The 27,631-nt window shown below is 44.0% G+C and overlaps 1 protein-coding gene across 2 annotated transcripts in view; it reads right to left on the reverse strand.

Moving 5' to 3' along the window:
- Positions 1-3,105: 3,105 nt before the first annotated feature.
- The window catches only part of mrps6 (mitochondrial ribosomal protein S6), a 111,016-nt gene continuing 86,490 nt past the window's right edge, over positions 3,106-27,631 (reverse strand). For both annotated transcript variants that reach the window (XM_086007107.1, XM_086007106.1), the window contains exon 3: positions 3,106-3,380. In XM_086007107.1, the coding sequence (XP_085863233.1) occupies positions 3,197-3,380 (184 nt within the window). In that variant the 3' untranslated portion in view covers positions 3,106-3,196. The remainder of the gene's footprint in view (positions 3,381-27,631) is intronic.

A 27,631-nucleotide genomic window follows, 5' to 3' on the forward strand; every position in this document is an offset into this window, starting at 1 on the left:
GCGCTTATATAAATGCAAGTGTTTTTTCTTTTTGCAGAAGCACTCACTTGAGCACATTCCTGTCTGCACATGACATAAGCGTACACATTCTTCCACCCGTGGTCATTGGACATCGGACATTAATCAAGAATGTGAACCCAGCTAAGTTCATTTTCCTCTCCCTAACCCAGGGACACGAAGACTCATTGACCCTAATATGCCCTAGCAACGACGAGCCAAACAACACAGATCAGAGTTTGAACCTGGAACTAGCGTGTTGTGCGTGGCTCACTTACTCACTTGGATAAACTTGCTGAGCCACTAGTGGAGCTTGGTAATTTTTTTTTTTTTAAACCGATGGTACATACAGGGTATATTTTTTAAAAAGGGGAAAAAAAAAGATTTGTTCCAGTGGCTCAGAGGCTGAAGGAACTGACAAAATTTAATTTTTTGTCCAGATTCTATGTTCACCAACAGTAAAACCGCATTTATTGTGTCAGCTATGGCTCAGTAGTGACACTCTTGCCTGAGTCAGGAGGTTGTGGGTTCAACTACCACTCCAGGGGCTTGCACACAAAATCTAGGCCGACACTCCTGTGTAGTAATGGGGTGCTGCACTGTCAGAGGTGCTGTCTTTTGGATGAGATGTTAAATTGAGGCCCCATCTGCCCTCTCAGGTGGGCATAAAAGACCTTATGGCACTATTTTGAGAGAAGGGGAGTTCTCCCAGTGTCCTGGCCAATATTTATTCATCAACCAACAACTAAAAACAGATTATCTGGTCATTATCACATTGTTGTTTGCTATGTTGCAAATTGGCTGCCGCGTTTTCCTACATTACCAGTGACTGCACTCCAAAAAAAAGTACCTCATTGGCTCTAAAACACTTTCGGACATCCTGAGGTCATGAAAGGAGCTATATAAATGCAAGTCGTTGCATCTTTCTTTTATTACCCATCCCTAGTTACCTCTAGAAGCGGGTGATGAGCCTTCTCCTTGAACCACTGATCCAATTAGGTAAGGAATTCCAGCAACAATGAAGGAATGGCAGTATAGCCAGGGTGTGGCGATGCCGCTGTTGGACTGGGGTGGACAAATGTAAGAAGTCACACAACACCAGGTTATAGTCCAACAGTTTTATTTGAAATCACAAGCTTTCGGAGCGCTGCTCCTTCGTCAGGTGAAGTGGAGAGATGCATAAAGACACAGCTTATATAGTCAGAGAATAACGCCAGATGATTACAGGTAATCTTTCTAACTGCCATTTATCACACCTCGGCAGAGATAATCACAGCAATCAAAGGTGTGAATGGTGTCGAAACAGGTTAGTCAGGAAAACATTACATCAAAGAATAATGAGGTGGGATCACAAGGGGTCAAATGTTGCAGGAAGTATAGCCAGGTACTGACCAGCTGCTGTAACTTCGATGGGCAATCAATAGAACTCCTGGATGTACATGTAAACAGGGTTTCCACCAATCTTATGCCAGTCAATCGGGGGAAACCACAAGGAAATTCCTAGTGTATATGTCCAGATCAAGATTGCATCGGATTTGCTTGTATCAGTGTCTCCACAATCTTGCCATTCTTATCCTTCCTGGTGGTAGAGGTCGTGTCAAAGTGAGTAGCTACACTGTGTCCTGTAGATCATAAATACTGCAGCCACAGTACACCAGTGGTGGAGTCCAGTGCTACAGGCACCAATCAAGCGGACTCTTCTCTCCTGGATGCGGTCAAGCCTCTTGCGTGTTGGTGGAGTTGCACCCACACAGGCGAGTATTCTATCACACTCCTGAGCTTTGTACGTGGCAGAGTGACATTAAGGCAGGAGGTTTGCCAGTCATCGAGTACCCAAGCTATGCCCTGCTCTTCTACTCAGTGTTCTTATGGTTGGTCCAGTTAAGCTTCTGATCAATAGTGACCCCAGGGTGTTGATTGGACCGTTCCTTGTTGGAGATGGTCATTGCTTAGCAACTATGTGGCACAATTACCTGCTACTCATCAGCTCAAGCCTCGATATTATACAAGTTATGCTGTAGGTTGGCACGGGCTGCTTCATTATCGGATGGAGCTGAACACTGGAGTTGTCAGCAAACAACCTCACTCCTGACTTTACGATGGAGGGAAGGTCAATGATGAAACACCTAAGGATGACTGGACTGAGGACCCTGCCCCAAGGGATTATTGTAGAAAGGTCCAGATGATGTGATGATTGGCCTCCAACAACCACCCATCTTTCTTCGAGGTATGACTCCAGCTACTGAAAAATAACCCCTCGACACCCACCCACCCACCCCACTTAACCTGTTTTGCATGGGCTCCTCCATGTTACATAAAGTTCAATGCTGCCTTTGTGTTGAGCGCAGTTACTTTCACCTCCCTTTTTCCAATTCAGTTTAAGGATGTGACAAAGTCTGGAACCCAGTGGCTTTGGCAAAACCTGAACTGAGCGTTAGTGACCAGGTTACTGACGAGTAGGTGTTGCTTGATGGTACTATTGCTGACATCACCATGCTGATTAGGAGGAAGCAGATAGAGCGGTAATTGGCTGGGGTGGATTTGCAATGCTTTTTGTGGTCAGAGGACATACCTAGGCAATTTTCCACATTATTGGGAAGATGACAGTGTTTGTGCACTGATATAACTTGAGCTAATGTAGAATTGAGCTACTCACTACAACGAGATCCTGGGTTCAATGTCTTCGCTGTACTGCGTTAGCTAGCTAGCTAAGAAAGGGGGCTGTTGAATGGTACAAAACGGCTTCAGCGCTCCAGGGTTACCACTCTTGATTTCTATCCAGTGACCAGTGTTGGAAAATGTGCATATTGATACCTGGTGAGGACATTTTTACTGTTGTCCACCGCATCCACGTGTGGAGATCAGATGACAAAAGAATCAGGCTCAGCTGGGATGCCCTTCACTGTCTAATAGCCCACCAACACGCACCAGCTCGGCTCAGATATGCAAAGGTGGCATTTGGGGTGGGAAGGTAGGCTGGCTCCTCTGGAATTGCACCCCTGCATGAATGAGCACACAAAGAGTAGAACAGGAGAAATACAATTTTAAAATTCAAAATGTACCCGCTGGCAGATAAACAAACAAGATGCTAAAAAAAAACACCAGAAATTCAAAACATCTCATCTTTAATAAAGTACCCCTTCAATAGCTTTTCATACAGAATATTCTTTTAAATAGTTCATTGTCCTACGACGCAAGATCATTTCCTTTTAGATCGCAACTTAACCTCGTAGTCGGGTTGGATCAATCCTGGGCAGGTTTCGTCAGTCTCGAGGATTCGGTGTTTGAGTATCGTAGGTCTGATTACGTCTATGTCACGCCCCAAATGATCCAACATGGTTGGGATAATGGTCGGCGGGGCATCAAAATCCACCAAGTAGTATCTGAAACAAACAAAATATTGTAAGCATTGCAAACTCACTTCAAATAAATGACTACCTTTCAAGTGACTATAGCCTTTAATGCCCTCAACCACTTGAGAACTGAAACACGATCAGAAACACCGCATTAATATGTGCTGCTAGTGTACTCTTTTGATTGGGTGGTTAAAACAAATTATCTGTAAATCAATAAAACTTTACAAATTAAATTAAAATTTGGTTGGCCGGGTTGATGATGCACTCCAGTCCCCGCGGTGCCCACCGGTCACAGAAGGCCTCAAGCGTGCCGGCGGACACCGCGTGCTCCATCTCCAGGGCCACCCGGGCGCGAACATGGCCGCGGAAGAGAGGCAGGGCGCTGCTAGTGTAAAGTCTCTCCTACATTTCCCTCCCAAGTCCCAAAATGGTTTAGTGGGAAAATGCATGGGAAGGTTCAACTTTAAATCCTCTTTCTGTGCTGAGTGAATTCATCTCAAATCAGGAATATAGTGAGATTCCTGTTCTACTACTGGTTTCATAAATAAATTTTTTAAATGTCGAGAATTATCAGGTAAGCAAAACCTTGCTTTAATAAATAAATTGTACTTCTAATCCCAATCTGCTGCATTCCCCACACAAAAGTAATTCACTGCCCAACAATCTTTTGAAGCCACAACATTGTTGTTTAAGGCTATTCTGTAACTGCCACAGATACCGTTTCATGATCAGCAGGTAAAAGAAGCAGCCACAATATGGAAAGCCACCTTTCCCCAGATGGAATGCCATACTACTGTCCAGAGATCAGATATATTAAAAGAACTGATTTTTTTCTGGTAGCAGGCAGATTGCAACCTAGGGATCATAGAGTCATAGAATGGTTACAGCGCGGAAGGCGGCCATTCTGCCCATCGAGCCCATGCCGGCTCTCTGCAAGAGCACTTCAGCTAGTCCCACTCCCCCACAGCCCTGCAAATTTCTTTCCTGCAGGTACTTATCCAATTCCCTTTTGAAAGCCGTGATCGAGTCTGCCTCCACCACCCTTTCAGGCAGTGCATTCCAGATCATAACCACTCGCTGCGTAAAAAGGTTTTTTCTTACGTCGCCTTTGGATCTTCTGCCAATCACCTTAAATCTGTGTCCTCTGGTTCTTGACCCTTCTGCCCATGGGAACAGTTTCCCTCTATCTTCTCTGTCCAGACCCCTCCTGATTTTGAACACCTCTATCAAATCTCCTCTCAATCTTCTCTGCTCCAAGGAGAACCACCCCAGCTTCTCCAGTCTATCCACGGAACTGAAGTCCCTCATTCCTGGAATCATTCTCGTAAATTTTTTCTGCACCCTCTCTCAGGCCTTCACATCCTTCCTAAAATGTGGTGCCCAGAATTGGACACAGTACTCCAGTTGGGACTGAACCAGCGTTTTATACAGGTTCATCAGAATTTCCACACTTTTGTACTCTATATCTCTATTCATGAAGCCCAGGATCCCATAAGTCTTTTTAATTGCTTTCTCAACTTGCTCTGCCACCTTCAACGATTTGTGCACACATACCCCTAGGTCTCTCTGTTCGTGCATCCCATTCAGGATTGTACCATTTAGTTTATATGTCCTCTCCTCATTCTTTCTACCAAAATGTATCATTTCACAATTTTCTGCGTTAAATTTCATCTGCCATGTGTCCGCCCATTTCACCAGCCTATCTATGTCTTCTTGAAGTCTATCTCCTCCTCACTTTTCACTATACTTCCAAGTTTTGTGTCATCTGCAAATTTTGAAATTGTGCCCTGCACACCCATGTCATTAATATATATCAAGACAAGAAAAGCAGTGGTCCTAGTACCGACCCCTGGAGAACACCACTGTATACCTTCCCCCAGTCCGTAAAATAATCGTTCACCACTACTCTCTGTTTCCTATCACTTAACCAATTCCATATCCATGCTGCCACTGTCCCTTTTATTCCATGGGCTTCAACTTTGCTGGCAAGCCTATTATGTGGCACTTTGTCAAACCCCTTTTGGAAATCCATGTACACCATGTCAACCACATTACCCTCATCAACCCTCTCTGTTACCTCAAAGAACTCAATCAAGTTAGTTAAACATGACTTGCCTTTAACAAATCCATGCTGGCTTTCCTTAATTAATCCACACTTGTCCAAGTGGCTGTTAACTTTGTCCCTGATTACTGTTTCTAAAAGCTTCCTCACTACCGAGGTCAAACTGACTGGCCTGTAGTTGTTGGATTTATCTTTACACCCTTTTTTGAACAATGGTGTAACATTTGCAATTCTCCAGTCCTCTGACACCACCCCCATATCTAAGGAGGATTGGAATATTATGCCCAGTACCTCCGCAATTTCCTCCCTTAATTCCCTCAGCATCCTAGGATGCATCCCATCCGCTCCTGGTGATCTATCTATTTTAAGTACAGCCAGCCTTTCAAATACCTCCTTTATCAATTTTTATCCTATCAAGTATCTCCACTACCTCCTCCTTTACTATGTCTATGGCAGCATCCTCTTCCTTGGTGAAGACAGATGCAAAGTACTCGTTTAGTACTTTAGCCATATCCTCTGCCTCCATGCATAGGTCTCCTTTTTGGTCCCTAATCGGCCCCACCCCTCCTCTTACTACCCTTTTACTATTTATATGCCTATAGAAGACTTTTGGATTACCTTTTATGTTGGCTGCCATTCTATTTTCATACCCTCTCTTTTTGCCCCTCTTATTTTCTTTTTCACTTCTCCTCTGACCTTTCTATATATAGCCTGATTCTCAGATGTACAGTATTTGCAATCTGACATACGCACTCTTTTTCTGCTTCATCATATTCTCGATCTCTTTCATCATCAAAACTTATAAAGGAGCAGGTGTGCTTGGGCTGTAAACCTTTCAAGAGGAGTAGCATCTCAGAAATTGGTAGTGCTGAAAGTCAGATCGTTTTTATTTACACCTGATACATTAAAACTGCTGAAACTGTACCTCAACATCTTGCTATGACTAGAACGACCAACACTCCACATTAAGTCACAGGATTGTGATTTCACACATTTTCTGTGTTTTTGTTACTGGAGAGGAGAGAAAGCAAGAAAACACTATAGAATTTGGGCCATCCCAGCACTCAAAGCCCTCTCAATGGTTCCGCTAAACTTTAGGGACTTATAAGTTTAATAGAGGCTCTCACTACAATCTTTTTAACTTTCCTACATTACAACAGTGACTACACTCCAAAAAGTACTTTATTGGTTGTAAAGTGCTTCGAGATGTCCGGTGGTCGTGAAAGGCGCTACAGAAATGCAAGTCTTTTTTTTTTATCCTCAGATATGGAAGCTGTGTCAAGACTAAGGCTGCCAATGTTCAAGAAGGGAGAAACTGGGGAGCCATAGACCAGTCAGCCTAACAAAGGCAGTGAACTATTATAGGATGAAATGAATACTCACTTAGAAATATGTGGGCTAATTAAGGAGAGCCAGTATGGGTAAGTAAAAGGGCAAGTCGTGTCTAACAAATTTAACATGTTCTCTGAGGAAAAACAGAATGCATTGATAAAGGAAAGGCAGTGGATGTTATGCGTATGGAATTGCAAAATCAGCCTCATGGAGTGGTACAGAGAAGGTTTGATTGTAAAATTAAGGTATATATTAAGGGGAATATTGTAACATGGATAGGAAGTTGGATGAAGGGCAGTAAAGAAGTGTCCCCCCACAGGTCAAAGTGGAGACCACTGCTTTTCTGAAATTTATTTTAAAAATAATCTGAATTTGAGTATGGGGGCACAGTATCAAAATTTGCAGGCAACATAAAAAGGGAGCGTGGTTAACTGTGAAGAGCCCTTCAGGATGAGACAGGATGGAAAATGAAGCAATTTAATGTGAAAAAATATGAGGCGATACTTCTGGGAGGAAGTACAAGGAGAAGAAATACATACTACAGTAAATTGTAAAACTTTAAAAGGAGTAGAAGAGGAGAGAGACTTAGGGGTTTACATTCACAAGTTGGAAAGAAAAGCATATGGGATCCTAAGTTTTATAATAAGAGTATTAAAAAAAAATGATAAACCTATATGCATAATTGGTGAGGCCATTGTTAGAATGCTGTGTCCAGCTTTGGGTGCCTTACTTTAGGAAGGATATGAAGGCCATGAAGAGGGTTGAGAGATTTACTAAGAAAATGGAAGGGGTTTTAATTACAAGGAGTGAGCAGAGAACCTGGGGCTCGTCTCAATAAAACAACAGAAAGAAAAGAGGAGATTTGATATCAATGTTCAAAATAAGTTGTGGAAGCAGATCCATAATAGCGTTAAAATGGAAGTGGATTATTTGAAAAAGAAAAATGAAAAAAGGATGGAGGAAAGAGACAAGGGACTAAATGAGCTCTTTGAGAACCGCACAGATGCAACGGGCCGAATGGCCTCCTTCCTCTGCTGTAACATTTTATGAGGGAGAAATTAGTCCATGCCGTGCCCGATTTTCAGAGGAGTGTTCAGGGGATGAATTTCAGGTGACAACATACCATGCACGATCTGAAACAGGTGGTGGGCCCCTTGAGTCTGCTAATCACGGGCCCGCGCCTTAGAGAACTCTGCTCCCAAATTCGGCAGAAACATGTATTGCACGTGCACAAGTTGTTCCAGGTCTACATGCCGCTTAGCCGGCAGTTATTAAAAAGGGACCGTTGGAGACCGCCGACAACAGGGCAAGTCTTTTTTTTAAATATATAATGTGGAGCCAAGAGCAACAGTACCGTGGGCCTCAGTCAGCCTGGGCTCACTCCCCTCTCCAGTTCACCACCCCAGCTCCCAGGACCTACTTGCGGGCCAACCTCCAGCCAGCCAATTTTGCGGTTGAAGGTGCTGACCGACGTGCTGCATCGAGATGCCCAATTGGCGCCCGCAGCTCACCGGACTTTATGGAAATGAAGCCCGAGGCCCAATTTGGAGCGAGCCTTGGGCAGAGGCCGGCGGGAAGCGTGTTCCAGGCCGCCGGTCTACTTAGCGCCGATTGCTGGCGCGGAACCAGTTTCTCGGCCCGAGACTCGATTAAACATTTTGCAAAAGTGCACATCAAAACAAGCAACAAGTAAATTAAATAGCTTCCACTGAAAAGAAATGGAATGGTGCCCACCTGCCTGCTGCTGTGTAGCACCCTGAGTTTGCAAATGGACTTTGATAGCTTCGCAAAGGTCTTGAGCTAATCTTATACCTGCAGCTGGTTAAGGTACATTCTTATTCATGCCAAGTTGTTAAATGAACTGCAGTCAACAGAGAAAAAGGTCAAAAAGCACACCAGTTTACCCCAACCAGAATGACTCCGGCCAATAAATTCAATGAACATGATGACACGCTCTCAAGAGCAGTAAAAAGTAAAGCTTCCTCTACTGATTATATTGCTGTTTCTGTTGGGGGGCGTGGAGAGATAATGCACATCATAATTACACACTTGTAATTATACAGTTGCACAGTTGCTTTAGGTTAAAATAATCAGTTACAAGGAGACAGGCATGTTGTGTGAAGTAACTTTCCATCTTGTAATTCAAAATAAAGTTTGCAAATACCAAGATGAAAAGGTATAAGGAAATCCAGTGGTTCAATATCATACAAAGATAAGGCTGCAAACAGAAAATAAACATTTACTTAGTGCTGGATTTCTATTTACAGGGCTAAAGTAATCACTGTGGCTGGTCACACACACTATTCCTAGAAATTCATTCCCTTTGGTAAACCAAATTTGCCTAATGACTAATTCTGCAGGCCTTGGCAACAGTACAAAATGGTTTTTTCCACACTGATTAGCAGTGTTGGAGAAGAAATAAAAGGCTTTAAAAGGGGCCTGGCAAAGCTGTTGCTGATTAATTTACATTTAGAATTCATTGTCACATTTATTTCCTCAAACTACATGCGGTGAAACTGTCTGAACAGAATTCTTTTCAATATTAAAGATGTTGCGCATTCTTTAACCACCCCACAGACCGTCAGCCCACACACACACCATCAGATTTTTCTAAATAGTTTCTGCTTTAAGTACATTTGCAAAACCAGAGACAGCATTCAGCTTGCATTATAATGTGGGAGAGAGAGAGTGAAGAGTTCCAGTATAATGTGGGAGAGAGAGAGAGTGAAGAGTTCCTGTATAATGTGGGAGAGAGAGTGAAGAGTTCCTGTATAATGTGGGAGAGAGAGTGAAGAGTTCCTGTATAATGTGGGAGAGAGAGTGAAGAGTTCCTGTATAATGTGGGAGAGAGAGTGAAGAGTTCCTGTATAATGTGGGAGAGAGAGTGAAGAGTTCCAGTATAATGTGGGAGAGAGAGTGAAGAGTTCCTGTATAATGTGGGAGAGAGAGTGAAGAGTTCCAGTATAATGTGGGAGAGAGAGAGTGAAGAGTTCCTGTATAATGTGGGAGAGAGAGTGAAGAGTTCCAGTATAATGTGGGAGAGAGAGTGAAGAGTTCCTTGTATAATGTGGGAGAGAGAGTGAAGAGTTCCTTGTATAATGTGGGAGAGAGAGTGAAGAGTTCCTGTATAATGTGGGAGTGAGAGTGAAGAGTTCCTGTATAATGTGGGAGAGTGAAGAGTTCCTGTATAATGTGGGAGAGAGAGAGAGAGTGAAGAGTTCCAGTATAATGTGGGAGAGAGAGTGAAGAGTTCCTGTATAATGTGGGAGAGAGAGTGAAGAGTTCCTTGTATAATGTGGGAGAGAGAGTGAAGAGTTCCTTGTATAATGTGGGAGAGAGAGTGAAGAGTTCCTTGTATAATGTGGGAGAGAGAGTGAAGAGTTCCTGTATAATGTGGGAGTGAGAGTGAAGAGTTCCTGTATAATGTGGGAGAGTGAAGAGTTCCTGTATAATGTGGGAGAGAGAGAGAGAGAGTGAAGAGTTCCAGTATAATGTGGGAGAGAGAGTGAAGAGTTCCTGTATAATGTGGGAGTGAGAGTGAAGAGTTCCAGTATAATGTGGGAGAGAGAGTGAAGAGTTCCAGTATAATGTGGGAGAGAGAGTGAAGAGTTCCTGTATAATGTGGGAAAGTGAAGAGTTCCAGTATAATGTGGGAGAGAGAGTGAAGAGTTCCAGTATAATGTGGGAGAGAGAGTGAAGAGTTCCTGTATAATGTGGGAGAGAGAGTGAAGAGTTCCAGTATAATGTGGGAGAGAGAGTGAAGAGTTCCAGTATAATGTGGGAGAGAGTGAAGAGTTCCAGTATAATGTGTGAGAGAGAGTGAAGAGTTCCTGTATAATGTGGGGGAGAGAGTGAAGAGTTCCAGCTTTTTTTTTAAGCTATTGGTCAGCTTTTGCTAATGTTCTAGGTTGGCATGTATGCTAGACCCTCATGTAATCAGAAAAATCAAATACCAGAAGGTTTTGGTTTTTGAATAAGATAGAGACCTGTGAATGCACAACAGATGCCACTTTTTTTGGGGAGGTGGGGCGGAGGGAATATACAGAAGGATGAATCTTTGTAAAGAATGTGCAATCTATGTACAGTATATTTCAATCTATGTACAGTATATTTCGACATTTCCTTATATGCAGGGAGGTTCCAAGAAGGGGCACACACATTTGGAACCTCGGCCAATTTGTCTACGGGCTCAAGATGGGAAATAGTTCCTTGAAACCCCATGGCTTCTCCTGCTTAAACAATCTGTACAGTATTGGAACCAGCCAAGTCCAGCCTTCAAAGCTGATATAGCAGGATTGGGCAGCATAGCAACAACACCTTTGGTTAGGCATTTAAGGAGCCATTTTAAATGACCATCACTTGGCATTAAATGCATCAAAAGCAGCTTTGTGGATTGACACCTGCAGGCTAATGGCACTATAACGAACACCCAATTTTAACGAGCCCAGTTGCAAGACCCAATATTTTCAATGGAAATCAACCCGACTACAGCGAAAACTTACAGGATCGACCCGGATACAACAATGGAATTCATGTTGTGAGGCTAACTGAAGGGTAACCTATTGTAGTGGGAATCCCGCACGACTTATACATTTGTTGACTGATAAGAGGACCTTCACCCAAACTGAAACGAGGCAAAGGGCATGGGGGAAGGCAACTGCAATGAGGCAACAGGCATGGGCGTGAAAATGCAGAGTCAGAGATCTTCAGTGTCTCTGAAAATTAAACTTCAAATCATCGACGATTTGGACCATAAAGGAAAATCGCAAGCCACACTGTGCAAAGAACTCTGTGTTGGGTCGGATCGCTTTAAGCAATGGCACGGAAGCATGTGCCAGAAACGGGTTTCGTGAACTGCTTTAAACATGATGGTCTGCACAAAAACGGTGACCAAATGAAGGAGATGCCGCCTGTTTGGGATATGATACGCTCAGAATTTCAGGAACAAAATGACAGTAAATTGAATCTGAAGAGAAACCAAGCTCCTACACGAGCAATTAGAAGCGATGAGGACATCACTGAATCAGGGGAGAGGATGAGGAAACTTCTGGTGACGAGGACGTGGTAGGCACAGAACCAGTTATCCCTTCACTGGATCAGTTCAGAAAGGCAATCGCAACTGTGCAAAACTTTACACAGTCATTACCTGGAACTGAGGATCTTTTTGGACTGGTTAACAAGATAGACACAACATACATTGAGAAAAGCACAAATAACATGAAGCAGTGTACACTGTATCCTTTTCTTTTAAAAACATAAAAAAAGTTCAACTGATGCAGCAAATCACCAAACCCTACTACAGTGAACACCAGGATATAACAATCTTCTCTGTTGGTCCCGAGGGGGGTAGTTATAGTGAAGTTCACCTGTATATAAAAGGTAGTTCCTTAGTCCAGAGACCAAGGCCTTTCAATCCAATCTGGAGCAAACTTGATATGACTGCTATTCCCTTTATTAACAGAAAATATGTTGCAGAAACCCAGTAAGGGCACCAGTTAAAAAGGCACAGCTGCAGGAGCGATTACATGGGCAGGTCAGAGGGACCCAACTAGTCTTAGCTCCCAATGAAAGGACAGCGGTGAAGGAAGTCACATCCTGTGATCCCAATCTGCTCCGTGACACTGATAATTTAATACTATTTTGCTACGCATACCTAAGCAAAATACCGCCTCAGGGACTGGGTCAACTGGTCTCTCTCAACACTGAGCTATGCCAATGACTCTGGGATCTTGCCATATCCTGCTCCTTTTTGTTGTTTTGGCTTCCGAGTGTGCTTGCTCGGTGCCGAGTTCACAGTGCAGCCAACTTAGACCAATATGTCAATCCAGATGAATATTACTTATTTAGTGTCAGCTGTGGCTCAGCACACTCGCCTCGGAGTCAGAAGGTTGGGGTTCATAGTCCCACTCCAGGGACTTGAGCACATAAATCTAGGCCGACACTCCAGTGCAGTGCTGAGGGAGTGCTGCACTGTCGGAGGTGCCGTCTTTCGGATGTGACTTTAAACCGAGGCCCCGTCTGCTCTCTCGGGTGGACGTAAAAGATCCCACGGCACTATTTCAAAGAAGAGCAAGGGGAGTTATCCCCGGTATCTTGTCCGATGTTTATTCCTCAATGAACATAACAAAAACAGATTATCTGGTCATTATCACGTTGCTGTTCATGGGAGCTTGCTGTGCCCAAATTGGCTGCCGCGTTTCCCACATTACAACAGTGACTCCACTTCAAATAGTGCTTCATTGGCTGTAAAGTGCTTTGAGATGTCCAGTGGTCGTGCAAGTCACTATATAAATGCAAGTCTTTCTTTCTTTATGCATCTTAGTCAACATCTTGCTACAGGAGTATGAGTAGTTTTGTAGTTTGACTTGTGCTTTGGGGCTTTGCCATATCAGCAGCAACCATCCTAGTTTTCACAATTTTTGGAGCACACTTGGGCCCTTCTAGATTGGCGCTAACAGAATTCACAACTGCAGGAAGACTAGAGATATAAATCAATTTCAGAAATGTCAGCAAACTGACAGAAAAGAGAGCTCACAGACCAACAGTATGCAAGAGAACAAGCTTATCTCTCTCTCGCACAAACCAGTGTCCAATGATAAGAGTGGAGGGCAAAATAATTAATTAAAGATAGATTCATGAGTACGGCTCTTCTGCAGTGTGAAGGGGTAGTTACATGGCCAGAAGGTTGTTTAAAATTTCTCTGTATCTATTGTTAATTCCCAGTAAATTACCCATATGAAGCATGACAAATACAAATCAACTTTTTTTTTTCAAAAACAAGTAGAGATTTGATTGAATAACAATATACAGATTCCACACAATAGAGAGCAATGGAAATTGATGCAGGAAACAGTTAACTTTAAATATGCTAAAGATTTTAACCTTTATTTACATAATCTCTTCTCCTCCCCTCTCTCTTTTTAGGTTTAGAACAGAAGAACTTAATAGGAGCAGGAATAGGCCACTTGGCCCCTCGAGCCTGCTCCGCCATTCAAGCAGATCATGGCTGATCTTGGGCTCAAAGCCACTTCCCTGCCCGCTCCCCATAACCCTTCACTCCCTTATCTTGCAAAAATCTGTTTAGCTCCACCATAAATTTATTTAATGACCCAGCCTCCAGGGCGCTCTGGGGCAGAGAATTCCACAGATTTACGACCCTCAGAAGAAATTCCTCTCATCTCAGTTCTAAAAGGGCGACCCTTTATTCTGAAATTATGCCCCCGAGTTCTAGATTTCCCCACGAGGGGAAACATCCTCTCTGCATCTACCTTGTTGAGCCCCCTCAGTATTTTATGTTTCAATAAGATCACCTCTCATTCTTCTAAATTCCAATGAGTATAGGCCCAGCCTGCTCAACCTTTCTTCATAAGTCAACCCCCTCATCTCAGGAATCAACCGAGTGAATCGTCTCTGAACTGCCTCCAATGCAAGTATATCCTTCCTTAAATAAGGAGACCAAAACTGTACCCAGTACTCAAGGTGTGGTCTCACCAATACCCTGTATAGTTGTAGCAGGACTTCCCTGCTTTTATACTCCAACCCCCTTGCAATAAAGGCCAACATTCCATTTGCCTTTTTGATTACTTGCTGTACCTGCATGCTAACTTTTTGTGTTTCATGCACAAGAGCCCCCCAGGTCCCTCTGAACTGCAGCATTTTGTAATCTCTCTCCATTTAAATAATAATTTGCTTTTTTATTTTTCCTGCCAAAGTGGATAACCTCGCACTTTCCCACATTATACTCCATCTGCCAAATGTTTGCCCACTCACTTAGCCTTTCTATATCCCTTTGCAGATTCTTTGAGTCCTCTGCACAACTTGCTTTCCCCCATTCCTGTTCACGGATAACCATCAGAAGCCAACTTGAGCAGTCAAGTCTGAAAGTCACTGAAGACCAAGAGCCAGGATTGATTTACACAATTTTAACATTGGTGCAAGGTGAATTCTCTTTTAAAGTTGTAGTGTGAATGAACCGACTCCAGAGTGAAGCCTCTAGTTGGAAGCCCAAAGCTCCACTGCCCACAATCCTAGGAGCTAGGATGAAGAATTCTTTATACCCATCACTCCTATTGCACAGCGAGTTTAGCAAGATAAGTTCTTCTCTGAGTTAGGACTGAGTCTTTCAGGTCTTTTCTCCTGCAGTTTAGCACTGTTCTATTATGCAGTGATCCATCCAATAAGCTGGGTAAAAACAGATGAAACATATCCAAGAAGGAGAAATATTCTCAAATACCAGTTAACAGTGGGATTCAAACTTATGACCCCTCCAGTTGAGACTCAAACACTATCAACTAAAGTACAGGAAACTCTTTGGTATCCAGCACCTACGGGACCGGGGTGGTGCCGGTTGATTAAAAATTCCGGATAACGGGAGAGGTATACCTACCAAGGTACGAGAGCCCCGTTACACAGCGGTTACTTAGTCTGACCTTATTAGAAAGATAAAACGTTTGGAAAAATGAGCTGCTGGACTTAGAGAATCATAGAAATTTACAGCACAGAAGAGTCTGTGCTGGCCGGAAAAGAGCTATCCCGCCTAATCCCACTTTCCAGCTCTTGGTCCGTAGCCTTGTAGGATATGGCATTTCAAGTGAAGCAGGGAAGTCCTGCTACAACTATACAGGGTATTGGTGAGACCACACCTTGAGTACTGGGTGCAGTTTTGGTCTCCTTATTTAAGGAAGGATATACTTGCATTGGAGGCAGTTCAGAGACGATTCACAACACGGTTACACGGCCACAGATCCAGGAGTCCCCGTTATGAGGCCACAGGTGCAGGAACCCCGGTTACACGGCCACTAATATACAGTAAAACTTACCTGAACCTACTCCTGAATTTTGCCGGTTAATAAGAGAATTCCGATATTTAGGTGCCGTTTAAACGAGAGTTTCCTGTACTTGGATATGCACTTGAAATGCCATATCCTACAAGGCTACGGACCAAGAGCTGGAAAGTGGGATTAGGCGGGATAGCTCTTTTCCGGCCAGCACAGACTCTTCTGTGCCGTAAATTTCTATGATTCTCTAAGTCCAGCAGCTCATTTTTCCAAACGTTTTATCTTTCTAATAAGGTCAGACTAAGAAACTGTACACCCCATCATAATTCCACCCTCACCATCTATACGTGATTGCAGTAGAGACTCGAAGACTTAAAATAATAAATCCAACCCAAATGTCTGTCCTCCTGAGGATAAAACCATAGGTTTCCTGCACATTAAAGTATTATCAGCACTTCCTGCTTTATCATCCATCTCTCCTACACCAGCCATATTTCCACTGGCACACTACAATCTCTCTCATAAATAATGAAGCTGCTATTTATTGCAACTTTTTAAACCATATTCCATTCAATCAATGTCGACTGGCTGATCTAAGATAAGGTCATTTCCAGTTGAACCACAAGAACACTTACAAAACATTCAACCCAAAATATCAGGTGTCTTTTGCATTCAAAACAGTAAGTTATATACACAATAAACCACACACCTTTCTGAGATATATTTAGAGGTCAGCTGAGAGAATTTGGAATTTTAAATTTAAACTTAAACATTAGTGCTACCATGCGTCACAACTAAACTGGATGCTCATTAAGTCAGATTTATTACATTTTTATCTTGAAGATTCAGTTCCTTATACACAATTTATCACAGATGTCTGCTCCACACTTTTAGCTGATGGCTCCATCTTCGATAAGAACAAGTAGTCCATTTGTAAATAAGATCTCATGCCAATATTTTAAAGGAATCAAAAAGGTGATGCTCCCTAAATATTTTGTTATGCAGAACTTTTCAAACTGCACAAGTGAACTGTAAGACATGGAAAATTTAATGTCATTATTAAATAAACACATCTTCTTTACTGCCTTTAAGCCTGTATATCTTTTTAAATAGGAACTAAAGGCTTATTTCCCCCACCACCCCCCCCCACACCCCCTTAACCACACTCATTGAATTGATCTCCTAGTGCCAACTGATACAATCTTCCTTTAGTCAGATGCCGGATCTGTTGGAATGACATGTGCAATAGTGAACTGCCGATATCTGTGGGTGGCTGCTCAGTAAACAGTCAAACTGCAGCCGGAACAGGATCCAGCTGCAGCCTGTCCACAAGCTAAACGGGAGTGTTGGCACAAATTCAATTCCCATTTGACTATCTTTCAAGTACTGTGAAATAATCAATTTCAGTACAATGTACAACTGTTAAAAACTTTATTAACGATACAAGCATTAAGGAATCCATCTCCTTTAAGTGTAGGTTTTTCAAAAATCAGATCTACGCCTATTTGCGGTTATGTTAGAACAATAACTGCAATGTCCCTTTAAGCATACAAAACTTTTGCAGAATTACCCACCACACAACTGATATTGTTCCACATTTGAACAGTTGGCAGTACTGGTAAAACCATGGTCAAGTAATTCACAAAGAATGCTTGAAACAAAATTTCAAATCAACTTCAGATAGAGTCAGCATTTTTTTAAATTAAAGTAAAATGGCTTGGTACATAAAACCTACAATTGGATCACGGCTGTGTTTACCTGCCGTCAACCGCATTACCAACCAGTCGCTATTAGCAGTAGCGGAGTCCATAGGGCTGCTTAGTCCAGTCGAAGGTCATATTTAAATTAGAAACCAAAGCAGTGATCTGGGAAAAAAAAGTCTTTTTAAAGAAACCAGTTTTAATTAAATCAAATAATTGTTCACTAAAGCAAAAGCATTTCCGCTCTATAATTCTGCTGATTTTTTTTTTTTTTTTTAAAAACAGTGAGCGCTGTAGGATATTCCTTCGATAGAGTTAGGCAGGCCGAGTATCAGGGAGATGAATTATCACTAAAGATAGATAAACCCAAGGGACATTCTACAGAAACTGTGTTTACTAATTCAGCTCTCCAGCACCATCAGATTCAGTAATCCTTCCAAACCAGTTCTGTGCTGCAGTCAGCACTACCCACTGTTTAGACAAAAACATTTATTCAATTGACTAAAAATGCACAGAACAAGGGAGTAGTAACGGTAATGAGAATCCCATTGTTTACATGGATTTTAGGAAGGCGCTTGACAAAGTACCACATAGAAGGCTGCTTAACAAAATTGAGGCTCATGGAATAGGTGGGTCAGTGGCAGCTTGGATAAGGAATTGGCTTAAGGACAGAAAACAGCGAGTTGTGGTAAGTGGCTGTTTTTCAGACTGGAGGATGGTAGACAGTGGTGTTCCCCAAGGGTCAGTGCTGGGGCCACTGCTTTTTTTGATATATAAAAATGACCTGGATATTGGAATACAGAGTAGAATTTCTAAATTTGCCAATGACACCAAACTTGGGGGGTGTGGCAAACAGTGACGATGATACCAATCGACTGCAACGGGATATAGAAATGCTAGCAGAATGGGCAGATGGAATTTAATACAGAGAAGTGTGAGGTGATGCATTTTGGCAGAAGGAACAGGGAGAGGCAATATACACGTAATGGCACAGTTTTAACGAGTGTGCAGGGACAGAGGGACCTGGGAGTTAATGTGCATAGGTCCCTGAAGGTGACAGGACATAGAGAGAGTGGTTAGCAAAGCATACGGGATCTTGGGCTTCATAAATAGAGGTATTGAGTACAAAAGTAGAGAAGTTATGCTGAACCTTTATAAAGCGCTGGTTAGGCCACAACTGGAGTATTGCGTCCAGTTATGGTCACCACACTTTAGGAAGGATGTGAAGGCCCTTGAGAGGGTGCAAAGGAGATTTACCAGAATGGTTCCGGGGATGGGGGAATCGTAACTACAAGGACAGGTTGGAGAAGCTGGATTTGTTTTCATTAGAGCAAAGGAGGTTGAGGGGTGATTTGATAGAGGTGTACCAGATTATGATGGGTTTGGATAGGCTAGACAGGGAAAGGCTGTTCCCACTAGTTGATGGTACAAGGACTAGGGGACACAGATTTAAGGTTTTGGGCAAGAGATACAGGGGGGATGCGAGGGAAAACTTTTTTACACAGCGAGTGGTGAGGACCTGGAATTCGTTGCCAACAGAAGTGGTGGAAGCGGAGACACTCAATGTTTTCAAGAGGAGACTGGATAGGCACTTGAGGGAAATAAACTTGCAGGGCTACGGGGATAGAGTGGGGGAATGGGACTGACTGGATTGCTCTACAGAGAGCCGGCACAGACTCGATGGGCCGAATGCCCTCCTTCTGTGCCGTTATGTCTATGACTATAATGAGAATCCCAAGAGTCAGCACTGCAGGTGTTCAAACATCAAGGAAGAGACAGTTATACTGGGATGTGGTTATCAGTGGGATGTGGTTTTCATACCATTAACAATCAAGAAGCGAAGTATAACTACAACTTTCCAACACTAAAATGGGAATGATGCAAAATTGATGTAATGCAACAACAACTTATATTTATATAGCACCTTTAACATAATAAAACATCCCAAGGTGCTTCACAGGAGTGCTATCAAAAAAATGTTTTGACACCGAGCCATGTAAGATGTAAGGGCAGATGACCACAGTCCAAAGATGTGCGGGTTAGGTGATTGGCTATGATAAATTGACCCTTAGTGTTAGGGGGATTAAATACACGGGGATAGGGTGGGATATGTGTTGGTGTAGGGGTTACGGGGATCGGGTGGGATGTGTGTCGGTGCAGGCTCGATGGGCCGAAATGGCCTCTATCTGCACTGTGGGGTTTCTGTGATTTCTGTGATTCTGTGACCAAAAGCTTGGTCGAAGAGGTAGGTTTTAAGGAGTGTCTTAAAGGTGGAAAGAGAAGTGGAGAGGTTTAGGGAGGGAATTCCAGAGCTTAGGAGCTAGGCAGCTGAAGACACGACTGCCACTGATGGAGCAATTAAAATCGGAGATGCTCAAAAGGGCAGAATAGGTGGAGTGCAGAAGTCTAGGGGGATTATAGGGCTGTAACAGACCTTAGAGAGAAGGAGGGGCGAGGCCATGCGGGGATTTGAAAACAAGGATGAGAATTTTAAAATTGAGATGCTGCTTAACTGGGAGCCAATGTACGTCAGCAAGCACAGGGGAGATGAGTGAGCAGGAACTGGTGCGAATTAGCACACGGGCAGCAGAGTTTTGGATGACCTCAAGTTTATGGAGGGTAGAACTAGGGAGGCCGGCCAGGAGTGTGTTGGAATAATCAAGTCTTAAGGTGATAAAGACGTGGTAAGGGGCGGTTTCGGTACTGTGGCGGGGCGGAAACCTGATTGGAGGGATTCACAAGGAATTCTGGGAAAGATGGGCACAGATTTGGGAGGCGGCAACACATTCAAGAACTTTGGAGAGGAAAGGGAAGTTGGAGATGGGGCGATGGTTTGCAAGGATAGAGGGGGGTCAAAGGTTGTTTTTTTTGAGAGGGGTGATGACGGCAGATTTGAAGGAAAGGGGGACAATACCCAAGGAGCTATATCATCTAACATGGCAGCCAGGAAGGGAAGTTGGGTGGTCAGCAATTTAGTAGGAAAGGGTTGAGAGAGGAGGAGTTTGGTCTCAACAACAAGATGAGCTTTGAAAGGGCAAGAGGAGGGATAGGAGAGAAATTAGAGAAAAATGCAAATTTTGAGTTAGGGCAGGGGGAAACAGAGAGGAAGTAAGGTCCGGTGGGCTTGGGGAAGGGAGGGTTTTGAAAGCAGAAGCAGTTGAACGGATGTTGTCGATCATGAGCTCCTTATTTATTGGTGGAGGTGAGGGAGGAGGAGGAGGAGGCAGGGGAGGGTGGTTTGAGAAGACGGTTAGTGGTGAAGAGAAGAGAAGCCTGGTGTTATTTTTGCCGTCCTGGATGATCTTAGAATAATGGGCAGGTTTAGTGATGAGAGCAGGGCCCGGTAGTGCTTTATATGATCTAGCCAAATCTGGTGATGGATGATTAGACCAGTTGTCTGCCAAAGACGTTCAAGTCTGCATGCCTTGGACTTAAGGGAACGGAGAGAAGAGGTATACCAGGGGGAATTACTAGGGTGAGAGTGTGTAATGATTTTAGTGGGGACAAGGGCATCTGAAAGGGGGAAAGGTGGCGTCTGGGGGTTGGTGTGGATTGCTGGTGCATGGTGGGGATTTGACTCTGTGCAGGGGGTGGTCAGGAGAGGTGGTGCATAGCATTACCTCACATAATCGCGTAACTGGGCTGGCTACAAGATTTAATCAAGGATATAGAAATGCAAATGTTGAAAGACAAAGGGGATGTTCAAGATGTGTAACCGCCCTAGAAACCAGATGGCCGAACAATATCCCAAGGACAGTAAGTAGATCAGGAAGCAAACACGAAGTCAACAATTCTTGGGACTAGGAAAAAGGGCCAGTAAACAAATGCTGATGAGAGATAAAAACGATGTAATAACACAGAACATTCTAGAAGGTAGGCGGGAACAATGCATAGCACATCAAACTATGTATAAACATCTACTACGATAGCAAAATACTGCAGATGCTGGAAATCCAAAATAACAACAGAAAATGCTGGAAATACTCAACAGGCCAGGCAACATCCGTGGAGAGAAAATAGAGTCAACGTTTCGGGTGAAAACCCTTTGTCAAGACTGAAGAAGCACAGAAAATGAAATAAATTAAAAGGCCAGTGGGGGCTGGGAGAGAACAAAAGAGAAGTGAAGAGACATTAAGAGGTATTCAAAACGAGACGAGATGGTGATAGGACTAGTGGAGACAAAAGACAGCTCTAGATTAGGTGTGAAATGCGCTGGCAGAATGGGAGACAGCTGCCATGTGGGAGAGAAAAAAAAAGGGGGGGTGGGGGGGGGGGGAGAAAAGGGCCAAAACAAAGGTGTGGATAAAAAATAAGTAAAAATGTAATAGGGGCCGAGGTTATGATCTGAAATTGTTGAACTCGATATTGAGTCCTCGAGCATCACCTCCTGGAACAGCACCTCATCTTCCGATTAGGCACTTTACAGCCTTCCGGACTCAATATCGAGTTCAACAATTTCAGATCATAACTTTGGCCCCTATTACATTTTTACTTATATTTTTTATCCACACCTTTGTTTTGGCCCTTCCTCCCCCCCTTTTTTTTCTCTCCCACATGGCAGCTGTCTCCCATTCTGCCAGCGCATTTCACACCTAATCTAGAGCTGTCTTTTGTCTCCACTAGTCCTATCACCATCTCGTCTCGTTTTGAATACCTCTTAATGTCTCTTCTCTTCTCTTTTGTTCTCCCCCAGCCCCCACTGGCCTTTTAATTTATTTCATTTCCTGTGCTTCTTCAGTCTTGACAAAGGGTTTTCACCCGAAACGTTGACTCTATTTTCTCTCCACGGATGTTGCCTGGCCTGCTGAGTATTTCCAGCATTTTCTGTTGTTATTTTTTATAAACATCTACTAACTGCTGTAACAATTCGGAGAAGCTTGACAAAGGCGGAAGCAGGCTGTCTCCCCACCGGTGGCTGCCCCACCGGTGCGAATAAAGGCTGTTTGGACTCTCGATCTCGGGCTTGTGTAGAGTGATTTGACATTACTCCACAGCAGCATCAAAGGTGATGGTGAGGGTGTGATTTCAGACGTCAGTAGCTGCAGAGGTGTCATTAAGAATTGTAGGTCAAAGGCTAGACAATTGCAAATTAGAAGGTGCATCGGTAAGGGACTTATGCAGAATATCTCTCTCTCTACTAATTCTCAACATGCCTTAGCACAAACGTCACCTCTTACTGAATTAGTGCAAAACTTCCACTTGCCACACAGCCATTGATCAGTAAGATTATCAGTTCAAGGCCAAATGATAACATTTGTATTGTGGAGCCAAGTCCAACTACTGTAGGTCAAAAGTGCCCAGATATTTCACATAGCATTGAGATTACATAGGATGTACAGCACAGAAACAGGCCATTCGGCCTAACCAGTCCATGCCGGTGTTGATGCTTCACTCAAGCCTCCTCCCGTCCTTCCTTATTTAACTCTATCAGCATAACCCTCTATTCCCTTCTCCCTCATATGCTTATCTAGCCTCCCCTTAAATGCATTTATACTGTTCGCTTCAACCACTCCCTGTGGTAGCGAGTTCCACATTCTCACCACTCTCTGGGTAAAGTAGTTTCTTCTGAATTCCCTATTTGATTTCTTGGTGACTATCTTATATTGACGGCCTCTAGTTTTGCTCTTCCCCACAACTGGAAACACTGTCTGGGCTGAATTTTGTCGGCACTCAAGAGTGCGGGTTTGGAGGCGGGTCCGCTGTCGAAATCTAAATGATTGACAGCGGGTTGGGAATCTGCTCTGAACCTGTCTCCATGTAAGTTTCCAAAGTGTCGGGTCTGCGATTTCAGAATAGACCCGACACCAAGCGGAGGCATTTAAGATAGTTAAATGCTTGTTAACTATTATTTTGCCTACCACTTTTTTTTTCTTTTTTTCTTTTAAACGAGGTTCCCGTCGCTCGGGGATCATGTCAGGTTCTCTATGTCTCCCCATTGCTGCAAATAGGTGACAGCTGTAAAAGTAGTATGAAAGTTACCATTTCACAGCTGGTCACTTTCCAATGTCAGAAGCTTGAGCTTTCAGGACTTGGAAGACACATTTGAGCTATATGCAGTTTGGAAGCGTTTGAAGTAAACTCTCTATCCACAGTCACCTCATTGGAACGACCTCTCTCACCATTGACAGATCGCTTCCATCATCTCAACTTCAGTTGCCATCTATTCCAGCAACATCAGTGTCCTTGAAAAAATCTCACCTTGGTCCACCGAATCCCTCCACGATCAGCCCCAACACCAACAACATTATCAACAACACCAACCTTCTCCGCCATCATCTGATGCTGCACAGAACACAGGGCATCAGTACCCGACCACATTGCTGCCCGGGAGGCCAGCGATGGCATCACCATGGCCAGATTTACTTCACTTGACGCTGTACACCCTGGCTGCTACATGATGTGCCAGGTTGACACCACCCCACACCAGCACCATAAAGCATCCCTATAATGTCCAAGTCATTCCTTTCACGCTCATCATAATTGCGGGGAGGGGGCGGTGTTACGTCTCAACATTCACTGGAACTCACTAAGACACTTCTAACAGTGAGCATAGATCTATCCAATAAGGTAAAGTGTTGAAAATATAGATTTCAATGTTTGACAACACATTAACAGAAACTTCACATGAACATTGGCTAATCCACTCAAGTGGATTGTTAGTGTGTTGTTAGTTGGTATGCTTGCAGTAGGATGAGGGCGAGTGTGAGGGGTGGCTAGCGAGATGGAGAAGTGATAATGCAGATAGAGAGGGATGGGTGGAGGTGCAAGGTAAGTTGGTGTGAGTAAGGATGTGCAGGAGTAGGGTAGGGAAGGCAGAGTGATGGGGATGTGATGAGTGGCACAGCAGGATGAGGTTGAGTGTGGCTTGGCAGTAACGTTTCATGATCTGCTCAGATAATGAACTTCTCAAATAATGAAGCAGTCCATGCCCGCATGCAACAAGACCTGGATGACATTCAGGCTTGGGCTGATAAGTGGCAGGTAACATTCGCACCACAGAAGTGCCAGGCAATGACCATCTCCAACAAGCGAGAGTCTAAACACCTCCCCTTGACATCCATCACCGAATCCCCCACCATCAACATCCTGGGGGGGTCACCGTTGACCAGAAACTTAACTTGATCAGCCACATAAATACTGTGGCACCAAGAGCAGGTCAGGGGCTAGGTATTCTGTGGTGAGTGTCTCACCTCCCAACTCCCCAAAGCCTTTCAACCATCTACAAGGCACAAGTAAGGAGTGTGATAGAATACTCTCTACTTGTCTGGATGAGTGCAGCTCCAACAACACTCAAGAAGCTCGACGGCATCCAAGACAAAGCAGCCTGCTTGATTGGCACCCCATCCACGAACTCAAACATTCACTCCCCCACCACTGGCGGACCGTGGCTGCAGTGTGTACGATCTACAAGATGCACAGCAGCAACTCGCCAAGGCTTCTTCGACTGCACCTCCCAAACCTGCAACCTCTTCCACCTAGAAGGACAAGGGCAGCAGGCGCATGGGAACACCACCACCTCCTAGTTCCCCTCCAAGTCACACACTATCTTGACTTAGAAGTATATAGCCGATCCTTCATCGTCGCTGGGTCAAAATCCTGGAACTCCCACCCCAACGGCCCTGTGGGAGTACCTTCACCACACGGACTGCAGTGGTTCAAGGTGGCAGCTCACCACCACCTTCTCAAGGGCAATTAGGGATGGGCAATAAATGCTGGCCTCGCCAGCGACGCCCACATCCCATAAACGAATAAAAAATATATAATTGAAAGGTTTGCGCCACTGCAGCCTGGTCCTCCTGACAACATCCCTGCTTGTGCCCTCCTATGCAATCAGGCTGCGTTAGTGTCCTGGGGAGGTTCTTCCGCCCATGGGAAGGGAAGAGAACCTCCCTGCGTGCTGTGACTCACTCCATAAGCATATGGAGGGAGTCATGCGAGAGCCTGGGTGTAGCCGTGCTCGTTAGTGTTCTGCAGCACCTCAATGCTGCAGAACACTGACAGAACAACTGTCAAAATGAATGTGGACATGGCCCCTTTAAGGAAACCGGCTGATGACGCGTCATCAAATGACATCAGACCCACTTCCTTTTAATTGGCCGGAAAACGCGCAGGGCGGACTTAACAAGCCCAATCTATGCAAAATCACTTGGAGAGAGCGGGCTGGAGCCGGGACCGGGACCCACCACCCACCTTTCCTGCTGCGATCCCGCCTCCACTGGTGAAATTGCGGCCTCTGTGTCTACTCTATCAAAACCTTTCATAATTTTAAAGACCTCTATTAGGTCACCCCTCAGCCGTCTCTTTGCAAGAGAAAAGCGACCCAGCCTGTTCATTCTTTCCTGATAGGTATGACCTCGCATTTCGGGTATCATCCTTGGAAATCTTTTTTGCACCCTCCCCAGTGCCTCTACATCCTTATTATAAAATGGTGACCAGAATTGTACATAGTACAAGAAAAGCTCCATCACTGATCTGATCCTGGAAGTAAATCTAGCAGAAGCATCTTCCATTCATTTGCAAAACTTCCCTGACAATTCCAAACGTAGTTTTCTTTGATAACGGAATCCCAATTATTAGCTGGGTCTGGAACCTCTTTTGAAAGTACAACATCTTTGACCTCTTGGTGCAGACAGATTCACAGCTACCACTGAGCACTGCACAGCATGCAAGGGCTTAGACCGGCCGGATTTAAATCTGGGACCCAGAATTGACAAGGACAGTGTTGTAAACCATTGGGATAACAATTCCATACGGGGGCTGGGGGAGTTCTAACAGTGAGGATGCAAAATACCTGCTTGAGTGCAGGGTTAAAATATTACTGTTCATAGAGGAAGTTGCCATTCCTCACCTTGGGGATTCCCTCAAAACTCTACTTGTAGAAGTTTTTCTTAAAACAGCAGTGGGAGATCAAGTGGCCATACAGCAGATAAAGAATCACCGATTAGAAAACAGGCTTAAAAAACAGGACATGAAGGGTAGCCATATATATAGGAACTTTTCAGGCTCTGGCGACATTAGGTATGGGTCCCTAGGTGCCGATCTTGGCTCCTTTGCTATATTCTTTTGTACAATTAATGACTTGGCGAGGGTGAATATACACTTATGTAAAAGATGTACAAGATGAAACTCCCCAAAATTCTACACAGAGAAAAATCTATGACTCTCCTTTAAGGCGAGGGTTGATATTACAAAGTTTTTAACCACCAAAATTCTCCCTTTTCATGTTGGCTGATGTTCATAAATACACTTTCTCTCTTCTTGCTCATTTCAACCATTGTATTCCTATGCACTGTTGCTCTACCCCTTCCTGCGCTGCGATATTCAAATAGCAGCTCTCCCTCTTGACTTCAGTCCCATTCCAGCTGCGGTTCTGTAAGTCTGCCCGACACACGTGCATCCTGCTGGGCTGTCTCCGATTTCAAGTCCACAGTTATGAGCTGGGACTGGAGCCTGGATGGAAAGCTGTCATTTAAATATCATACTGCTGCCAGAGCAGAGCAGCAGTTGACAGCGATGACAGAAACCACTCTGAGGAGAGAAACCATATGGTGGATAGGTCCCACATAGATTCAATGGTGTATAACATGAAAGATCACTACTGGGTGGGGGGTTAACAAATCAATATAACCTCTAGAATTCTCTCTTGATCAGCATGCTGTATGACACTGCAATTTAGCATATCATCACTATTTTGGTGTCTAGACTGACAGTACTGAGAGAGGGCGGCATTGTTGAAGGTGCTGTCTTTAGACTGAGACATTAAACCAAGGCCCCACCTCCTGTTCTATGGATGGCACTTTTTTTTTTCCCCCCGAAGTAAACCAAGTTCTCTACCGTAACCAGCACCACTAAAAACAGATTAACTGGTCACTTGTCACATTGTTGTTTGAGGGACCTTGCTTTGTGAAAATTGCTCGCCTCGTCTGCCTATAGAACGCTGACTAGACTTCACAATTAATTCATCGTCTATGAAGCACTTTCGGACATCCCGGGGGCGTGAAAGGCACTATATAAATGCAAATCCTTTCTTTTAAACAAAACAGCATATTAATGTGGCAATTAAAGATTGCATGATGACCCAAGTGAAGTTTACAGGATTGCGAAGGGAATGATTAAATCGCTGCAGGCAAATTGTTCATTATGCAAAATGGTTCTAGGATCTAATAACAGCAACACAAGTTAAAAATTGGGAGAAAAACCTTTTCAGCCAAAGGGAATTAAGAGTCACAAGGATTAAGTTACCCGAGAAGGCCGTTAAAGTGGGCAGTTTAAACTTATTCCTGAAAAGAGAAGAGATTCGAGGAAATGGTGAGAAGGCAGAAAGGTATGACAGGGGCTCAGTGGGCAGGGGAGGGGAGGGTGACTGACAGGGGCCCATGGGGGGGGGGGGGGTGACATACCATTGAG

Source organism: Somniosus microcephalus, chromosome 14 (genome assembly GCF_052327205.1).
Source record: "Somniosus microcephalus isolate GS21.2 chromosome 14, FLI_Smic_1.0, whole genome shotgun sequence".
NCBI lineage: Eukaryota > Metazoa > Chordata > Chondrichthyes > Squaliformes > Somniosidae > Somniosus > Somniosus microcephalus.